The sequence below is a fragment of the Bos javanicus genome, chromosome 11 (genome assembly GCF_032452875.1).
Source record: "Bos javanicus breed banteng chromosome 11, ARS-OSU_banteng_1.0, whole genome shotgun sequence".
Lineage (NCBI taxonomy): Eukaryota > Metazoa > Chordata > Mammalia > Artiodactyla > Bovidae > Bos > Bos javanicus.
In genome coordinates this window covers 88210541-88230231 of record NC_083878.1, presented here as the reverse complement: position 1 = coordinate 88230231, position 19691 = coordinate 88210541, and the positions used below count along the sequence as shown (strand labels likewise).

General features: G+C 41.0%; 1 protein-coding gene across 14 annotated transcripts in view; it reads right to left on the bottom strand.

The window, feature by feature from the left end:
* KIDINS220 (kinase D interacting substrate 220) overlaps nt 1-18955 on the bottom strand; it is a 96062-nt gene extending 77107 nt beyond the window's left edge. For 9 of the 14 annotated variants that reach the window (XM_061433373.1, XM_061433360.1, XM_061433364.1 and 6 more), the window contains exons 1-4: nt 18778-18954; nt 12850-12993; nt 4735-4833; nt 3474-3572 (exon numbers count right to left, since the gene is read on the bottom strand). In XM_061433373.1, the coding sequence (XP_061289357.1) occupies nt 3474-3572; nt 4735-4833; nt 12850-12957 (306 nt within the window). In that variant the 5' untranslated portion in view covers nt 12958-12993; nt 18778-18954. Of the gene's footprint in view, nt 1-3473; nt 3573-4734; nt 4834-12849; nt 12994-18090; nt 18187-18777 lie in introns of all 14 variants that reach the window. The other 5 variants (XM_061433372.1, XM_061433371.1, XM_061433370.1 and 2 more) reach the window with 2 other exon arrangements.
* Between the last annotated feature and the right edge of the window lie 736 nt (nt 18956-19691).

The following is a 19691-nucleotide window of genomic DNA, read 5'->3' as shown; positions in this document are numbered from 1 at the left end:
AAATTCCAGATCGGTATCGTACCTCTTGCTAAAAAAGAGAAGATACAAATATAGATCATGATTTCCAGGGGTGAGCAAAGTCATTAAGTATGAATTAACAGCATGGTAACTTCCTATTTTCCAAGCTACAAAGCAACATTCTTAGTTTTAGCAGTGTTCTCTTTAGCTATCATGCAATTCAAGAAAAGAGACCAATGTAATCCAATTATACTAAGAAGTGAATGTTTTGTTTGCTTAAAAAAGAAAAGTATTTGGACCAATCCAAATTTGGATGCAAGAATATAAACCACTTAATCCTCTTGATTCTGTTTCATCATCACTAAAAGAGGTAAAATAAAATAAGTTGCTCTAATCTGAAAAAGGCAAAACTATGGAAAGGGAAAAGAGACAGTGGTAGCCACGGACTGTGGAGTGGGTGGAGGGGACGGTTATAAAGAAGTGGCATAAGGGTATAGTTGATGCAATAGAACTGCTCTGCACAGAGCTATGGTGGATGAATGACATCACAAACGTGTCAAAACCCACAGAACTGAATGCCAGAGAGTGAATTTTACTGTATGTAAATCTTTAAAAAATCAACTAGAATGTAGGAAAGACAGACAGAATACAGACCAGGATGAATTAATTATATTACAAGTATATCACACAATTCCTTAGAAACTGATCCAGGTAATGTCAGAAAGCAGTATTTTGACTGAATTCTGTAATGCTACAGACAAAAAGAACTGTATACAAACACTGTATTTAGTAGCAAATCTGTTTCTCTCAGGGTATGGGTTAGAAATTCTGAAACTATTTATTTACTAGAGTTGAACAAATAAATATTCTGTGTAGATAATGAGAGCCAGATTTCTCACAGTCAGAAGAGTGTTACAAATTAAGAAAATGGGGAAGGCTTACTGTAGACTGGGTTCACAGTTATCAACTAAGTCTTTTCATTAAAAAAAATACACCCACACACATCAACTGAGTCTCTTTATTAATATATACACACACACAAAAATATACAGAATAGACGTATGTGACGTGTATGCAAGAGTTATGTATTTTCTACATCTATCCACTGAGGAGGACAAGCAGCAGAGACATCCCAGTAGCAATAAGTATACCTGACAATTAGATTATTGGTTTCTAAATATCACTTTTGAATATCAAGAACTAGGGCCCCTTGGGAAACTGATTGATTCCAAGAGGGAGAATCACGGAAATAAGGCAGGGAAAATATATGATGAATCTGAACCTGAAGCATTTTGTAATACAAGAAAGTGAAAGTGAAAGTCGCTCAGTCGTGTCTGATTCTTTGCAACACCACAGACATTACAGTCCATGGAATTCTCCAGGCCAGAATACTGGAGTGAGTAGCCTTTCCCTTCTCCAGGGGATCTTCCCAACCCAGGGATCGAACCCAGGTCTCCCACATTGCAGACAGATTCTTTATCACTGAGCCACAAGGGAAGCCCAAGAATACTGGAGTGGGTAACATATCCCTTCTCCAGCAGATCTTCCCAACCCAGGACTTGAACCGGGGTCTCCTGTATTGCAGGCAGATTCTTTACCAACTGAGCCATCAGGGAAAGGAAATGCTAAAATATTTATCTACATATAGATATTTATTTAGAGACACAGAGAGAACTCTTCTTTAATTTCAATAACTAAATGTAATGGAATTATGAAAATATAAAAATATATTAATTCACCTGATAAACTGGTATGGTGCTTTTAATAAAATATTGGGAACTAGGTAATTCCATGAATTTCTCTTCTACTTTACATGCCAATAAGATAAGAACACTACATTTTCCTTCTGCCTATCAGGTATCCATCCTTTGCCTAGGTTACTGACATCATCACCTTCTCTCCCTAAACTTTTATAGTGATGTACTTCCATTTCTTTTCAGCAAAAGGAAGGATACAAATAGTTCTGTATCTTTCTATAAAAATAAGTATACCAATACCTTCACTGAGTTTTGAGAATAAATCTAATACTGTAGAAGCAAGAACACTGTGTAAATTATATTAATACTGTAGAAGCAAGAACACTGTGTAAATTATATTGTACAGTATAATATTAAATGAAAGGTGGTGGAATGCTGAAGTTTCTTAAAAATTCAGGTCACCTGGACTTCATAAAGCATCAGCAGCAAAGTAATATATGTTTTATCAAGGCAGTTCAATTTCAACATTTTGTAGAGTAAGAAGCCTTCATGATCCTTTTCTTCACCTCTATGCTTTAGGTACATGCCAAGATCAAACAAGAAGTAAGATGATTAAGAATCAGATCTTGAGAAACTTGTAATGTGTACAGATGGCATATCTGAACAGTTACATTTTTAAAATAAACTTATATTATTCTGAATACCATAACTTTAAGCAGTGAAAATATTTTCAAAACTATGTCTCTCTTAAAGTTCTTAAAACAATTCTCTCATTGATACATTATAAAGAGTAATGTGTTGTCTTAACAATATTTCAGAAGTTTAAACTCTGAAATAAACAGAAAATGTGATTAAGAGTATTCTAAGGAGGTACATTATATCACCTGGGTTTTAAAGCATTCTTGAGGGGAGAAATATCAACAACCTCAGATATGCAGATGACACCACCCTTATGGCAGAAAATGAAGAGGAACTAAAAAGCCTCTTGATGAAAGTGAAAGAGGAGAGTGAAAAAGTTGGCTTAAAGCTCAACATTCAGAAAACTAAGATCATGGCATCCAATCCCACCACTTCATGGGCAATAGATGGGAAAACAGTGTCAGACTTTATTTTTGGGGGCTCTAAAATCATTTCAGATGGTGACTGCAGCCATGAAATTAAAAGACGCTTACTCCTTGGAAGGAAAGTTATGACCAAGCTAGACAGCATATTGAAAAGCAGATGCCAACAAAAGATCCGTCTAGTCAAGGCTATGGTTTTTCCAGTGGTCATGTATGGATGCGAGAGTTGTACTACAAAGAAAGCTGAGTGCTGAAGAATTGATGTTTTTGAACTGTGGTGTTGGAGAAGACTTTTGAGAGTCCCTTGGACTGCAAGGAGATCCAACCAGTCCATCCTAAAGGAGATCAGTCCTGGGTGTTCACTGAAAGGACTGATGTTGAAGCTGAAACTCCAATACTTCGGCCACCTGATGTGAAGAGCTGACTCACTGGAAAAGACCGTGATGCTGGGAAAGATTGAGGGCAGGAGGAGAAGGGGACGACAGAGGATGAGATGGCTGGATGGCATCACCGACTCGATGGAAGTGAGTCTGAGTGAACTCCAGGAGTTGGTGATGGACAGGGAGGCTTGGCGTGTTGCAATTCATGGGGTCACAAAGAGTCGGACACGACTGAGCGACTGAACTGAACTGAGGGTCGTTTCAATGCCTGACCCTAAAAACAACGTCACCTGACACACAAAAATACAAGACTTCACAAATATCTATTACTGTTACTGAGACTGCAGCTGACTGACAACTGTAAAGCACATCCATACCATATCCCGGTGTTCCAAGCTGGCCCCGCACTTGAGCAGCTCGTCCACAACGTGCAGGTGCCCTTCTTTTGAGGCTGATATAAGCGCTGTCCAGTTATCCTTAAACATACAGACACAAATGTTATCATTTCAAAACAAACAATAACATTCCAAAGTCAGTTAAATTTGAATTTACATACCAGATGATCATACCAAATTGACATGATCTGACACACTCTAAGCTACTCTGAAATAACACTGAACCATAAGCTCAGTTAAGAATTTATCTAAAAAAAAAAAGAATTTCTCTCTCTACCTATTGACTATAATGATGTAGAAATGGCTTCACAACTCTTGTGCAGTCTTTTCACTGGACTTTTAATCACTGTGTTTTTTAAAAAGGAGAAAAAATGAGTATCAAAACCTCAAAGTTAATCTGTGTGACTACAACCACTATTATAAATTGAAATTCAAGAGCCTGTAATTAAATAAAAAAGCATATTTACAAACTATTAAACTAAAACCATCCCATGTGATGTGTTCAGAAACTATGTGATAAAGCCTTTATTTTTTAAAGGCTGCAATTATCCTATCCTTTTATTCACGTGTACTGTCATTTAATTCAAATGATCATTGAATTACAATCGTCAGTTTAGAATCATCAATTTGAATTATAAAGACAAACAGAAAAACAAATATGGCTATGTGACCCTGAAAAATAATTCCTCAGAAACAGAGAATTAAGCCTCTCGAATAGTGATTTATCCTTCACAAATGGTATCAGAAGGGACCACATCTTTCTGGCTTATCCTAGGTAATGATGTTTATAATAAGAAGATACCATTATGGGGAGTTACTTAGCAGTATGACTCTTTACATGGATATCTTCTAGGCAGGCATTTAATTTTGAGTGTGTGTATATGTGTGCGTGCCTAATCACTCAGTCATGTCCGACTCCTTGCAACCCTATGGACTAACAGCCCACCTGGCTCCTCTGTCCGTGGGATTTTTCAGGCAAGAATACTGGAGTGGCTACATGTGCTCCTTATTCAGTGAGTGCTATCTGTACATAAAAAAATACACAAAGAGCTGAGACTGCTCAATGAAGGTAAAAATTTCTCTCCTATACTATCGTTTTTAAAAAATCGAGTTAGCATATTACTGAGTAATGTTGATACACAGCAGAAGTACAATCTGTAATCTATTACTTCTGAATCACTTCGTAAAACCAAGCAACAAAGTTAAAGAAAAGAAAAAGGCAAATGAGTAAATCAATATATACCAAATCTTCCAGATTACAATTAGCACCATTCTTAATTAATTCTTTCACTATTTCCAGATTGCCTTGTTCAGCAGCTATCATCAATGGAGTCTGGCCACACTAGAGACAGAAGAGACACAGAGATCATTCAGGATGCTGCATGTTAATTAAAACACCAGTTAAATATACCACCCATACATTTCCATAATGTTAAGCTCTATTTACAGCACTTAATTTACAAACACCTCTGAATTCAACTTTTCCATTTACTAATAATATGAAAGTCGAAGAGAAAATGCTTTTTTTTTTCTTACAATAGCATTCGTAATCTGTTTTGGGCACTGCAATTTTATTCAAAATAAGCAACATGTATAATACTAGGCACTGAAAAGCAATTTCCACAATAATCTCAGAATATCTATGGCAACCAAATCCTCTAACAATACAGCTAGAATATGATACACAATGTGGTTTTGCTGTGTGTATAAGACGTTTTTGTCAGGACCAGAGGGAGAAAAGTAAAACAGTAAAAACAATACAGGTGCTGCAATATCGTGGAGTTTTTTGGAGCCTTCCCTTATAACCTTAACTCATTACACTAAAGTTCCTACTAGCTACAGCAGCGCTGTCCAGCCTGTCCCCAGAATGAGTCACGGCAGTTAAGACACGGGCTCCCGCAGCCCTTAGACTGCGGGGCAGGGCCTGGACAGCTGGATCCTGGGACAGGTTCCCTCCAGCTGTCAGCTTCGTCTATCCCAAGTCCAGGATGCACACGATCATTTTCTGTACATGCCGTAACATCAAACAGACCAGACGCTCTGGGCTAATAGTGATAGTACTAAAGGTGCCAAAACATACCAAGGTATAAGGAAAAAAATTACACCAAAACCTAAGTTCCATTTGATAGATTAAGCACCTACTTACTGAATGTACATCAATGTGCAGGAAAACATCAGTAATTTTTTTTAAATGCTAATTTGACAATATCCCACTGCTTAAAATCCTTAATGGTTTCCTAGGCTCTTCTGGGTAAGAATCGAAGTCCTTACACGGCCTGCGGTCCATGAAAATCTACCTTGAAACCTATGCCAGGCCGTTTCCTCCTCACGTCTGCCCTCAAACTGTATGCAAGCTCTTTCGCACCTCTAGATCCCTCTACCACACCCAATTAACTATTTCCCACCTGGCATCTCTTGGGTCAAACACCAACCCAGCAGGGGAGCCTTGCTAACCCACTCTAATGTCGTGTACCATGCTAATCCTTGTTTGTACTTACACGTTTATTTGCATGATGAACAACTATTATTGTGTTTCCTCTAAAGGCCCTAAACTCCCCAAGGGTGGGAAGCATGTCTGTTTTGTTGAATACTGAAACTCCCCCATAAGGTGCAGTGACTGCCACACAGGTGTTCACATACTTGTAAATGAGTAAATGAGTGAGCAAAATACAGAAGAATTTACAAATCTACTAATGGCAACAGACGAACAAGCAAATAATCCTAGTAACAACACATGCTACTGTAAGAATACAAGTATAGAGAAACACAAAGACTGAGTTAAGGTACACAAGTAAATCAAGTTACATACAGACACTCATATAATGATGGATGCTAAATTACATGTGGTAGTCACATGTCATTCAACCAGAGTCACTACAGAATGAGATATTATGCATAAGTAGATTTTCCAAGTGAAAAATTAATCCTTTAAATTTATATTTTATTATAACTTTATAACCGTTTTTTTTTAAAGTAACATGCACATTGCTACTTGTTAAACAGATTAACTTAAACATTATGTTTATGATTCTGAGTCATAACTACAGACATCAATCATTATACCAGCCTTGCCTCTGTCAGCGCTAATGTCGCTGACTTCCTTTCTACAGCATGTTTCTGCCTTCTAATTAACTAGGATAAAAAAAAATCCATTGGTATAATATATAAATTAAAGCCAACTAGGTGAATCTATGGCCCTAAGGATACAGAATGATCTCTGCTCGTTTCCAAGGCAAACCATTCAATATCACAGTAAATCAAGTCTATGCCCCGACCCCTAACACTGAAGAAGCTGAAGTTGAACAGTTCTATGAAGACCCACAAGACCTTTTAGAACAGCCAAAAAAGATATCCTTTTCATTAGAGGGGACTGGAATGTAAAAGTAGAAAGTCAAGAAACACCTGAAGTAACAGGTGTTTCTTGGCCTTGGAGTACAGAATGAAGCAGCGGAAAGGCTAGTAGAGTTTTGCCAACAGAATGCACTAGACATAGCAAATACCCTCTACACATGGACATCACCAGATGGTCAACACCGAAATCAGATTGATTATATTCTTTGAAGCCAAAGATGGAGAAGCTCTATACAATCAACAAAAACAAGACTGGGAGCTGACTGTGGCTCAGATCATGAACTCCTTACTGCAAAATTCAGACTTAAATTGAAGAAAGTAGGGAAAACCACTAGACCATTCAGGTATGACCTAAATCAAATCCCTTATGATTATACAGTAGAAGTGAGAAATAGATTTAAGGGACTAGATCTGATAGAGTGCCTGAGAACTACAGATGGAGGTTCATGACACTGTACAGGAGACAGGGATCAAGACCATCCCGAAGAAAAAGAAATGCAAAAAGGCAAAATGGCTGTCTGAGGAGACCATTATGAGAAATGCTGGGCTGGAAGAAGCACAAGCTGGAATCAAGACTGCCAGGAGAAATATCAATAACCTCAGATATGCAGATGACACCACCCTTATGGCAGAAAGTGAAGAGGAACTAAAAAGCCTCTTGATGAAAGAGAAAGAGAAGAGTGAAAAAGTTGGCTTAAAGCTCAACATTCAGAAAACGAAGATCATGGCATCCAGTCCCACCATTTCATGGGAAATAGATGGGGAAACAGTGGAAACAGTGTCAGACTTTATTTTTCTGGGCTCCAAAATCACTGCAGATGGTGACTGCAGCCATGAAATTAAAAGATGCTTACTCCTTGGAAGGAAGTTATGACCAACCTAGATAGCATATTGAAAAGCAGAGACATTACTTTGCCAACAAAAGTCCATCTAGTCAAGGCTATGGTTTTTCCAGTGGTCATGTATGGATGTGAGAGTTGGACTATGAAGAAAGTTGAGCACCAAAGAATTGATGCTTTTGAATTGTGGTGTCGGAGAAGACTCTTGAGAGCCTCTTGGACTGCAAGGAGATCCAACCAGTCCATCCTAAAGGAGATCAATCCTGGGTGTTCATTGGAAGGACTGATGTTGAAGATGAAACTCCAATACTTTGGCCACCTGATGCAAAAAGCTGACTCTTTTGAAAAGACCCTGATGCTGGGAAAGACTGAGGGCAGGCGGAGAAGGGGACAACAGAGGATGATGGTTGAATGGCATCACCAACTCCATGGACATGAGTTTAGGTAAATCCAGGAGTTGGTGATAGATAGGGAGGCCTGGTGTGCTGCAGTTCATGGGGTCGCAAAGAGTTGGACACAACTGAGCGACAGAACTGAACTGAAGGATATAGGACTTGCACATCAGTTTTCAAAACTGCAATTCCAAAGACTTGAGCACTTTCTGTTCACCTTCTGTGGTCACAGGCACATTTCCGATAGTTCGCAAAGACAGATGCTTTTAGAGTATGAGGGAAAAAATAAATTAGATGTGTCTTAAAAAACCATAATATAAAAAGAAAGTTGGTATAAACGTGATTAACTAGAAACAAGCTAAATGAGACGTGAACAGTCATAAATTTCTCTTGCGGAAACTACCATTTGTCTACCCAGTATCTAGAGTGACAGGATTTTGTTGGGGGTGGCAGTTTGCTCAGCGAAAAAAACCTACATTGTTCAGCTTTACTTGCAGTTGGAAACCATCCATGCTACCACTCTAGTGAGATCTTCCAGGAAAGCTTGGTAATTAGACCAACTCAGCTGGCCTGTGCCCTTTTCCTTCTTGCCTGATATGTGGACACAATGCTGCAGTTGTATCAAAACTGCTGATGGGAATAACTGGCATGCAATGGAGTGACCAGAAGGGCAGAAGGAGCCTGGGAAGATACCCTGAGACCTCAGAATGGCTCCTCCAGCTTGTCATTACATGAGAAAAGTAAGACCTTAATTTGATTAAGCCACTATTTGGGGAGCTGTTATATGCGCTCAAAAGCAATCTTTAACCTTTTGTAGCTTCATTATCCAAATAAATAAGTGATTCTCAGGAAAGGCTGCCATAAATTAATCCGAAAAGACAGAATGATATTTACCTTGTAAGTTGTGCCTTATCACAAAACATATTTATTCTATTAGTTCTGGCTTAATCCATCTAGTAACTACAGTTGTAGAGATAGTGACTTAGAAACAGTCATGACAACGTGATTCTTTTACTTCAATGTGAATCACTAAAGGCCCCTTCCCTACCTAACCTGCCACACACATCTCAGCAAATCTCAAGTCCATTTCTTTCCCAAAAAATGCAGGATCACATAACTCATAGAACCCCTACCCTACTGGTAAGAACCTCAAACCAAAACACACCAAAACAGAACACTGCCATGCCAACTGAAGTTCCCCACAGCACATACCATGCTTTATCTCAGCTTCTCAGAAGCTACAATGCAAAAACATTTCCTATTCATCACCTTTTTGGCCTTCCCAGTTCCTAGGTAGCCCCACTTGTGTGGGGCTGTGCTGTGTTGTGCTCATTCGCTCAGTCATGTCCGACTCTCTGTGAGGATAGCTACTTCTTCCAATAATTATAGTGAAAGTAAAACATTTTTAAATTCTTCTTTGAACTTTCCTTCAGGGTCTCTACTTGTAAGCACGTGACAAAATTCATCTCTTGAACTTAAGAGTCCCATTTCACTTTCTTCAACAAGAGAATAATGTTCAACCTCAACACTATACCCTATCAAGAAGAGCTGAGAGTGACTTTTTGCTCTTTTCAAAAATAAAGTTAAATTAAAGCCCTTTACTACTCTACAAAAGGCAAAGACCTGCCATCATAGAGAATATTCATAGAAAGGGCAAAGACTTGCCATCATTGACAATATTCAGAGGCCAAGAATTTTATCTAGTTTACAAATAAAGTAGAAAGGAAAGAAGGGAGAAAACTGGTATTTACTAATTGCAACTGATTATATGTTAAGGATGACAACAGGCAATTTCCCCCACATTATTTTCTTTTATTGATAACATTTAAGAAACCTTTAGAAAACTGATAACCAAACACATTAAATGAGGTAATTAAGTACTTCACTTTTTAAAGATGAGAAAGAAGGAAAGTCTAAGCAACTCTTTAGAATTCTATATTAAATTTTATCAGAAGCTGTAGAAGCAAAATGCTAAAAAACAAAAGGCCTTGAAAAAGTTACTTTCTCTATAACCTTCACATTGAGCCATAATTTAATAATGCCAGGTTGCTTCAAAGTAGTATTTTAAAACTCCAATTTTAACTGACATAATACTAAACTAGAGGTAAATATCATTAAAACTCCTTAAATGCTACTATATGCCTGATAACATGTTAAGTTTTTTATCAAATAGACTTCATTCTTTGTGTGAATAAGATCAATACAACTTTGTGCTTATTGTGTATTATTTTTCTCCTTCCAAGTGAAGCTATTTCTCAATATTCCCAAAGAAAGTATCTATGAAGTAAAGCTTAATCTTTTTAACTATCATTATTCCAAATATATTAATTAATGCCAATAGAATGACTATTTCCATAAGCAGCTCTTTTAAAACAATGAACAATCTCCAATTACAAATTTTAATCTTATTTATGTGTAACAACTGTTAACTATTCATAATCATAGAAGGGAATAATGATGTAAACTAACCAAAATACAGTTTGTGCAATATATAAACATTGAAAATACAGGCATCATCATTAAATGAACTTATTCTTAAGACTCAAAGGAAGACAAAAGGGCATACACAAATCATAGCCTGTTTGATGTTAGAACAGCGTTTAATGTGGATTTCACCAGGAAGTATCTTCAGGCGGAATCTGAGAGATTAAGTTATTTATTTGTAAGTTGAGATAAATAAGTATAATTCTTTACAGAACTGCTATGCAAATTAAATGAGCTAAGTATACAGAACTATTACCATATTTACATAAATACTGAATAAAACATGAGTTATCATAATTGTATTACTCAAAATTTTTATACCATGATTTTTCAATGACAGCTAGTATTTAATAAAATTAGGTACTCTGTCAATCATAATAATAATGTAATAACTGTTGATTCAGTAGCTTTGAAAACATTTATAATATTTGCATACTCATGTTCATGCAGCACTATCCACAACAGCCAAGAAAAGCAAACAACCTGAATGTCTATCATTGGATATATGTATAAATACAACATGGTACCTGCATATGAAAGTCAAAGTCGCTCAGTCGTGTCCAACTCTTTGCAACCCCATAGCCTAAACAGTTCATGGACTTCTCTAGACCAGACTATAGGAGTGGGTAGCCCTTCCCTTCTCCAGAGGATATTCCCAACCCAGGGATTAAACCCAGGTCTTCCTCATTGCAGGCAGATTCTTTACAAACTGAGCTATCAGGGAAGCCCTTCTACATATAATGGAATAGTATTCAGCTTTAATATGGAAGGAAATCATGTCACACACTCCAACATGGATGAATCAACATGTCATTTAGGATGTTATACTAAATGAAATAAGTTAAAGTCACTCAGTCATGTCCAATTCTTTTGCGACCCCACGGACTATACAGTCCATGGACTTCTCAGGCCAGAATACTGGAGTGGATAGCCTTTCCCTTCTCCAGGGAATCTTACCATCCCAGGGATCGAACCTAGGTCTCCCACTTTGCAGACGGATTCTTTACCAGCTGAGCCACAAGGGAAGCCCAAGAATACTGAAGTGTGTAGCCTCTCTATTCTCCAGCAGATCTTCCCAACCCAGGAATTGAACCAGGGTCTCCTGCACTGCAAGTGGATTCTTTACCAACTGAGCTATGAGGGAAGCTCAATCACAAAAAGATAAACACTGCACAGTTCCACTTATATGCAGTGCCTAGAGTAGTCAAATTCACAGAGATAGAAAGTACAACAGTAGTTACCGGGGCTGGGGTGAGGGGAACAGGCAATTGTAAAATGGCTATAGAGTTTCAGATTTAAAAAAATTCTGGAGATATTTCACAACAATGTGAATTACTTAATACTACTGAACACTACTGAACAGTACACTATGGTTAAGACAGTAAATTTTACTTTTTCCCCACTGTAAAAAAAAAATCATAAAGAAAATCCTGCAGGTCTACACACACATAAGTGCACACATATACATACATATACATTTTTATAAAAATAAAATCAGTCCTTATTCATCTTATTCACAGGCAAAAAAAAATTACACTGTCTTGAAACTATAGTTCTAATAAAAAGAATTATTTTCCTTAAGTTTTATAAAATGTACATACTTTGCCACTTAAAAAATTCATACAAAAAGTTTATTAGTCCCTAAAATGTTGCAGCTCAGCTGTTCATGGTAAAATTACCATTTTATCTGCTAGGATTGTTGAACACAAATATCTAATACAAGTTAATGAAAACAGTAAATATTTACTCCCCAATCTTAGTAAACAGAACACACAACCTATTTAGCCGTCTCTTAAAGATGCAGGTCTTTAAAACCCCAAGGTGTGTATGATAAACAACTAAGGAAGACAGCTGAGGCTCCAATAAAGAAAATATTTCAAAAAGCCCTAATAGTGTCTGGTTAATCTATTTTTTCTGGTTCATCTTTCATAAAAAGATTGCGATTAGAAGCCCTTCTAAAGTTTTCTAGACATACTTTTGATTTTGGTAATAATTCTTGAATCATTTCTGAATAGTGATTATTCTATCTGGAAAAAAAAGTCAACCACAATTCTCAATCATAAATCTAAATCATGAATTCAATGTTCAGTCATTTATAGAAGTTCAGGTGTATTTCAAAGGTACAGAATTCAAAGTACTTTTAACTGTGAGAAGTTATGTCAATGTTACTGAGGGTGAGAACTATGTATTTCTTACTTACCTTTATCCTTTTAGCACAGTGCCTTGCACTTACTTAGTAGGTAGTCCACAAACATTTGTAAGAAGAACTAAACTTTAGAATCTTGGTCTTACCTCATTTCTCTCATCAACATCTTTGCATTTTTCAAGAAGAGCTTTCAAAGCAGGAATGTTTTCTTCTTCTACATAATTTATTACACTCTGTGATATTAGAACTGACATTTTCACAGAAAGCTATAGTTTTCTTTATTCCAATACCTGTTAAAGCAGATTAGACAAAATACATGTAATTTGGGATTGAGGAAAAAAAGATACTACTAACTATATCTTTCCTAACTTTAGGCTTGTACAAATACACCTCCACTGGCAGGAGTGAAAACAAGGCCCCAAAGCTCAGCTGTCAAAATGTGCAACCCCCTCTTCCCAAGACTCAAACTCATCTCACTCTTAACTCATTATTGTTGTTCAGTCACTAAGCTGTGTCCAACTCTGAAACCCCATGAACTGCAGCACACCAGGCTTCCCTGCCTTAACTCATCCACACCCCCAAACTCCAGATCCAACCCCAAACTCACCCCTCATCACCCACAAACAAGAGAAAGCACTACACTGTTCCCCCTGTTATATAATCCCAATCAGTAAATAGCCACTCCAGTTCCATCCTTCTAAGGCCAAAACCTTGGAATTATGAATGACTCATCACCTCCTCTTACACTCTACATTCAATCTACCAGCAAACCTTTTGGTTCTACTTATAAAATATATTTCACATCTGATTCCTACTCACCACCTCCATCACAACCACCCTGGCCCAGTCACTGTGACCTCTCACCTAGATCCCAACTGCTCTCCCTACCTCTTTTTTTGCCTTCCTGATGGTCTGTCCTCCACAAGGCAACCATAGATATCTTTTGAAAATGTAGGCTGGGCCAGAGCTTCTTAAATTATCATATTCATGAGAATCACCTGGAGAGCTTGTGAACAGATGCCTAGGCCCTTCCCTTGGAGATTCTGACAAGTAGGTGCGGATGCAGCCCCAGCACCTTTAACAAGCTTCCAGGTGATGCTACCACTGTGGTTGCTGACTAAAGAACCACACCTTAAGCAGTCCTGAGTCAGATTCCATCCTTCCTTGCTCAAAGTCCTCCAGTGGCTTCCTAGAGCCCTCAAGGTAAAAATCAAATGTTTGACCTTGGCATAGATGACTGTAAGTGACAGGGTGTTAACATTGCTGACCTCATCTCCTACCCCTCTCCCTCACCTCATCACTGCTTGAACACGCCAAGCACTGTGCCACGTCCAGGCCTCTGGCTAGCTTTTCTGTCTAAATTCCTCCTCCACCAGACCTGCACACGTGGGTCTCTCCCACATGAAATTAATATGAATATAATTACAGAGACCATGTGCACCCTAACTTTTAATTTTACACCTGGTGAATCTGGTTAAGGCATAGAAGAGAGTTCTTTGTACTATTCTTACAAGTTGACTGTAAGTTTACAATTACTTTGTAAACACACACACTGATATATGTCTGACAAAGTCCTTATTTGGATCAAATATTTTTCTCAACACAAAATCCCACAAGACTAGAATAAGTAAAGAAAAGTAACAGACATTGAACCATTATTTAAAAAACTGAAAATCTTAGATTTTCAAATCTTGTTACCTCTCTCCCCAATCCATTATGTGGACTGTATGTATATCACTTTAAGACACATAAAACTTAACAGTCATCAATCATTGATAGTGACTAAGATTAAGACTTCAGACACAGATTCCTTGAGACTAAGATTAAGCAGAAAATGGTAATAAAATTTTTTATAAAACCAACTTAGAAATTGAAGCTGCACGCCTTAAGCTACCAGAAAGATACTCTTTAAACAAATCTAGTAAGGAAAGATGATCTTTGTTATATAACTGAGAAAATGCATGCAATTCTACACTGCTGTAATTGAGTAACAGTCCGATCTAACAGTAGTCTACTGAAAGGCTATAATCTGCAATGCATTATGCTTCAGGTTATCACTGGTAAGTTGAACAATACACTATTCCTGCCCTACAGAGTCTCGGCGCACTTTAAATTACTGGAGGAGAAAAGGGGTACTGGGGGAACGAACAGCCAAAATAAAATTGGTAAAATATTGATAACTGTTGGCTGGACTTGGGGGATGGGTACGTGAGGGTTCATTAGGTCAGGGGTCCCTCACCCCCATACTGGGGCCTGTTGGGAACCAGGCCACACAGCAGGAGGTGAGCGAAGGAAGCTTCATCTGTACTTGAGGCCACTCCCCAGCACTGGTATTACCACTTGAGCTCCACCTCCGTCAGATCAGGAGGGGCATCAGATTCTCACAGAAGCATGAACCCTACTATGAACCGTGCTCTCGAGGGATCTAGGTTGTGGGCTCCCTATGAGAATCATCCTGAAACCGTCCCCCACCCCCGGATCCGTGGAAAATCTGTCTTCCGTGAAACTGGTCCCTGGTGCCAAAAAGGTTGGGGAGCGCTGCATTAGATGCTGCTCTGCTTTGTGTATGGGCGGGGCGGGGAGGGGGGCGGATACTAGGGCAGACCTTACTGATCGTTGAACATTACATGCCTGAAATCTGGTAATCTCTGCATTCATCCACCCGTCGCTTCTTTACTGTTAAATTTCTTAATAGGAGCAACTTCACAAGTTTCACCTTCACAAATTCAGAAGTACCTAAAACAGTTTCTTATGCATACGGAAGTGAAAGTGAAGTTGCTTAGTCGTGTCGGACTCTGCGACCCCATGGACTGTAGCCTACCAGGCTCCTCTGTCCATGGGATTTTCCAGGCAATAGTACTGGAGTGGATTGCCATTTCCTTCTCCAGGGGATCTTCCCAACCCAGGGATTGAACCCGGGTCTCCCGCATTGTAGACAGATGCTTTACCGTCTGAGCCACCAGGGAAGGCCACGTGCATATGAAAAGAACTGATAAATGTTGTCTGAACTGAATTTGATCAAGTCACATCACATTTTATTAACTGAACAGGACAAAACCATCTGCCACAGCTGACAGTTATAAATGACTCCCATCAGCCAGACTTCTAACAAATCAAGAGTTCGATCGCAAGTGTGCCCATAAATCAGATGATGTTTTTGGAAGGGCCCCATCCCTCCCTCAGAGGTTTCTTTCATCTCTGCTTTCCTTCTTAAATGAATCCTTTAAACAGGTTCTATTCTCACCTATCTCAAATACACACTATTCTCACCTATCTCAAAACAGACACACACACCCCCATTCTCCACATGAGAACACGAACGCACTCGCACACACACACACACACACACACACACACCCATTCTCCATATGAGAGCATCCTCTGCTCTTGTCACTCAGAAATTAACTGTAAGCTTCAAACGATTCTCCCCTTCACCTTTAGAAGACCAGGATCTTCCCCTCCTCCGGACAAATTCATTTGCCCAACTCATCCCACCACCCCCACTCCCACCGCCTCTGCCCAGAGACAGCCTAGAGGTCTCAATTTCAAAGTCCCTTCCCCCAGGGAGGTTTCCCTGACCACCCACCCTCCTCCCAGACCAGTTTAGGGCCTGCTCTCTCCCTCCTTTCTCTACTACCATCAGCCATATCCAGGTATGAGCATATGAGGACATGTGACTGTTCAAAAAGATAAGCTTAGCCAATCAGATTCCTCTCTCTAAACCTGGAAATTAGAAACCAGATACCCAGTCATTACAGGCCAAGAACAAAATGTCACAGTTTTGAGGCAGCCAGGCAGCAGAGAGAGGACTCAACAGATATGAACCGAGAAAATGACTTCTCCAGAGAAAACAAATGAGGCCGCTGAGAGAGCTACAGAAGGTGGGAGCTGCTTTAGATCCCAATTTCTGGCTGATTCTCAGTCAGTCCTGTAAATTACCTTTTCCCTGAGGTAAAAGAGTAAATCTCTGTTCCCTGCCTTCTAAACAGCCCTGACTAACACAGTAACAGAGAAACTGACAAAGAACTTGAGCAAAAGCAGGGAAGAAGGGGATGGACACTCAAATGATCCCATGTAAAGCTTCCCCCAGTAGCATGTGCTGCCTGGAATCAGAACCCTAGAGACAGACAGTCAGGGAACCACCAAAACAGCCTAAGGGAGAGGGGACAGGCGGTAGGGATGGAGAAGAAATGAGAGACAGGAACTTGAACAGGATAAAATCCCCCATACTGGACCCTTCGACCATATCTAGAACAAAGATTCTGGATGTAGAAATTTTAAAAATTATGTGATTGGAAATGAAAGACCAGGTCAAAGATGACTAGATACCAAACACCGGTGATGGGAAGATGGTGGTCCCATTAACAAAAAGCAAAGTCAGGAGAAAGTTTCAGGACTTTGCTCTGCTTGGTTACTGCCCCCTCCTTCCTCACCACCCTTGCTAGGTGAACAAGACCAGGCTGAATGTGAGGTGCTCCAAAAAACCTCAGTTGGAGAATCCACCTAGGATTCAGTTCAGTTCAGTCACTCAGTCGTGTCCGACTCTTTGCGACCCCATGAACTGCAGCACGCCAGGCCTCCCTGTCCATCACCAACTCCCAGAGTTCACTCAAACTAACGTCCATCGAGTCGGTGATGCCATCTAGCCATCTCATCCTCTGTCGTCCCCTTCTCCTCCTGCCCCCAATCCCTCCCAGCATCAGAGTCTTTTCCAATGAGTCAACTCTTCGCATGAGGTGACCAAAGTATTGGAGTTTCAGCTTTAGCATCAGTCCTTCCAAAGAACACCCAGGACTGATCTCCTTTAGAATGGACTGGTTGGATCTCCTTGCAGTTGGATTAGGAAAAACAAATCTGGAAATCACTCAGAGTGTAAAACAAAGGTTCTCAAACTTGTATGCAAAGTTGCTGGGGAAGCCTGCCAAAATACAGATTCCTTGGGCTTTTCCCCCAGTAGATCTGGGGCCCAGAACTGACATTTTAACAGGCACCGCAAAATGATTCTGATGAAGGTTTCCATGCTGGTAAAGCTAGAGAACAAAGAACACAACCTTGCCTCCGCATTTCTCAACCTTGGCTCTGCATCAGCTCTCCTCAGGCGCTTAAAAAAAAATTCAGACGTCTCACCCTCAGTGTCTTCCAAGTTGAGGCACTGTCAAAAGGCATTAGAATTACCCGTCGGAAGGTGGAGATGGGGGGTAGGAATCCTGAGCCACACCCCAGGTCTGCTGAATGGGAATTCTGAGGGTAAGGCTAAGAAAGCCACATTTTTAACCGGTGTCCCTAGCGGCTACCAAAGACGGCTCCATAGTTATTAATAAAAGAGGTTTAAACAATAATAGGTTTAAACCTTTCTATATGTCAAAACAATCTGAAAGAAAACTAACCGAACGTCAATGGCTGACAAAGAAGTCGCTTCGTTATAAAGAAATCGTGGAAGCATCGTAATCAATGGCTCGCTGATACTTAGCTGAAATAACGGCCTGCAGTGGACAATGTAATAATGGAGCCCGGTGAGAAAACAAAAAACGAGAAAACCCAACCACCACGCCCTTGGAAAGCCCAGGGAAAGGAACCTGGGAAGCCTGCCTTAGCGCGACCGCCCAAGGTGGCAGGTTCTCGAGGTGGTGGTGGGTGTGCCTCCGGCTGCCCCGTGAAAAACAAACGAACCAAAAAAAAAAAAAAAACCCACCTGTGTCACACACATCCTCCATCGCAGCCCCAGGAGATGCTGACCACCTGGGACAGCAAGTCCGAGGCCGTCCCAGCGCCCCCGGCAGGCGCGGATCCGCCCCAAGAACCAGGCCCCGCGCCCCCACCCGCCCCCTACCTTCCCCGACCCAGCCTCGCGCCCTGCGTCGCCCCCTCCTCACCCGCCCACGCTCCCTTCCCCACACGCGGCCTCACCCTTTCTCAGCTGGCCTTCGCTCCCGCCCCGCCCGACCGCCGCCGTCTCTCCCCGCTCGGCGACTTCCCCCTACAAACCAGGGCTTCTTTCCTACCGGCCTCGCCCCCCTCACCATACACACACAGACACACACACACCGCCCCTCCCCGCGGACCACCACACTGACCGTCTCACAACCTGGCCCCAGAACGGCGCCCACCCCTGAGGCGGAAAGGAGCCGCTTTGCCGCAGGTGCTGTCAGAAGACTACAAAGGGGGTGACGGCGGCTTTCGACGCCTTCCCCGCACCACACCCGGCGGCCATTTTCAAGCTATCGCCCAGAACTGACAGATCACGTGACGCTAGGCTGCGGGGCGGGGAGACGGCTGGCCACGCCCCCTGCCGGCTGACCAGGGTGCCTGAAGGAGGCGGGGCTGCGGGCGCCGGAGAGGCAAACCGCCCTCTGCACATTCTCTCCAATCTCCAAATAGATGTATTTTGGCAAGCGCCCCAGACAGTATATAACTCATCGTCACTGTCACTCTTCATATTCTGGAGAGTTTATTATCCCTGCTCACCATTATCATCAAAGCTTATGCAGGGAAATAAACCGCAATCTTTAACTTCAAAACACATTGCCGGTGGAGGCCGGCTGAAATCCCTCCCGAACCCAGAGCCCCTGCGGGGTCTGTAATCCTGGCGCCCAGAGCCACCGCCTGTCCGCTTTCTTATTTCCACACCCTCCGCCCCCCCAGCAATACCGCAGCCCAGCCTCACCCCGGCCTCCGCACAAGGGACCTCTGACCTGCCTGCGGCCAAACGTGATTGACAGCTTTTCCACTCAGTTTCCTTGACCACTGCCTCCTAGAATATTCCCTTCCCTGGGCTTCTGTGAGTCTGATTCTCCTAATTTTTCTCGCATTTCGCCTCCCTCAAATTGGTTGATTGTTTCCAGGGTTTAAAGCTCAGCGCTGGAATCCTCAGCCTCCGACCTGGTGTGATTCTCTGGTGTGATCACACCTGATGTGACCCTGGTGTACTGACGCTGGCAGGGGACCTGCCTCCTGTCTCCCTCCACGACGACAGGAATTGGGAAGATAC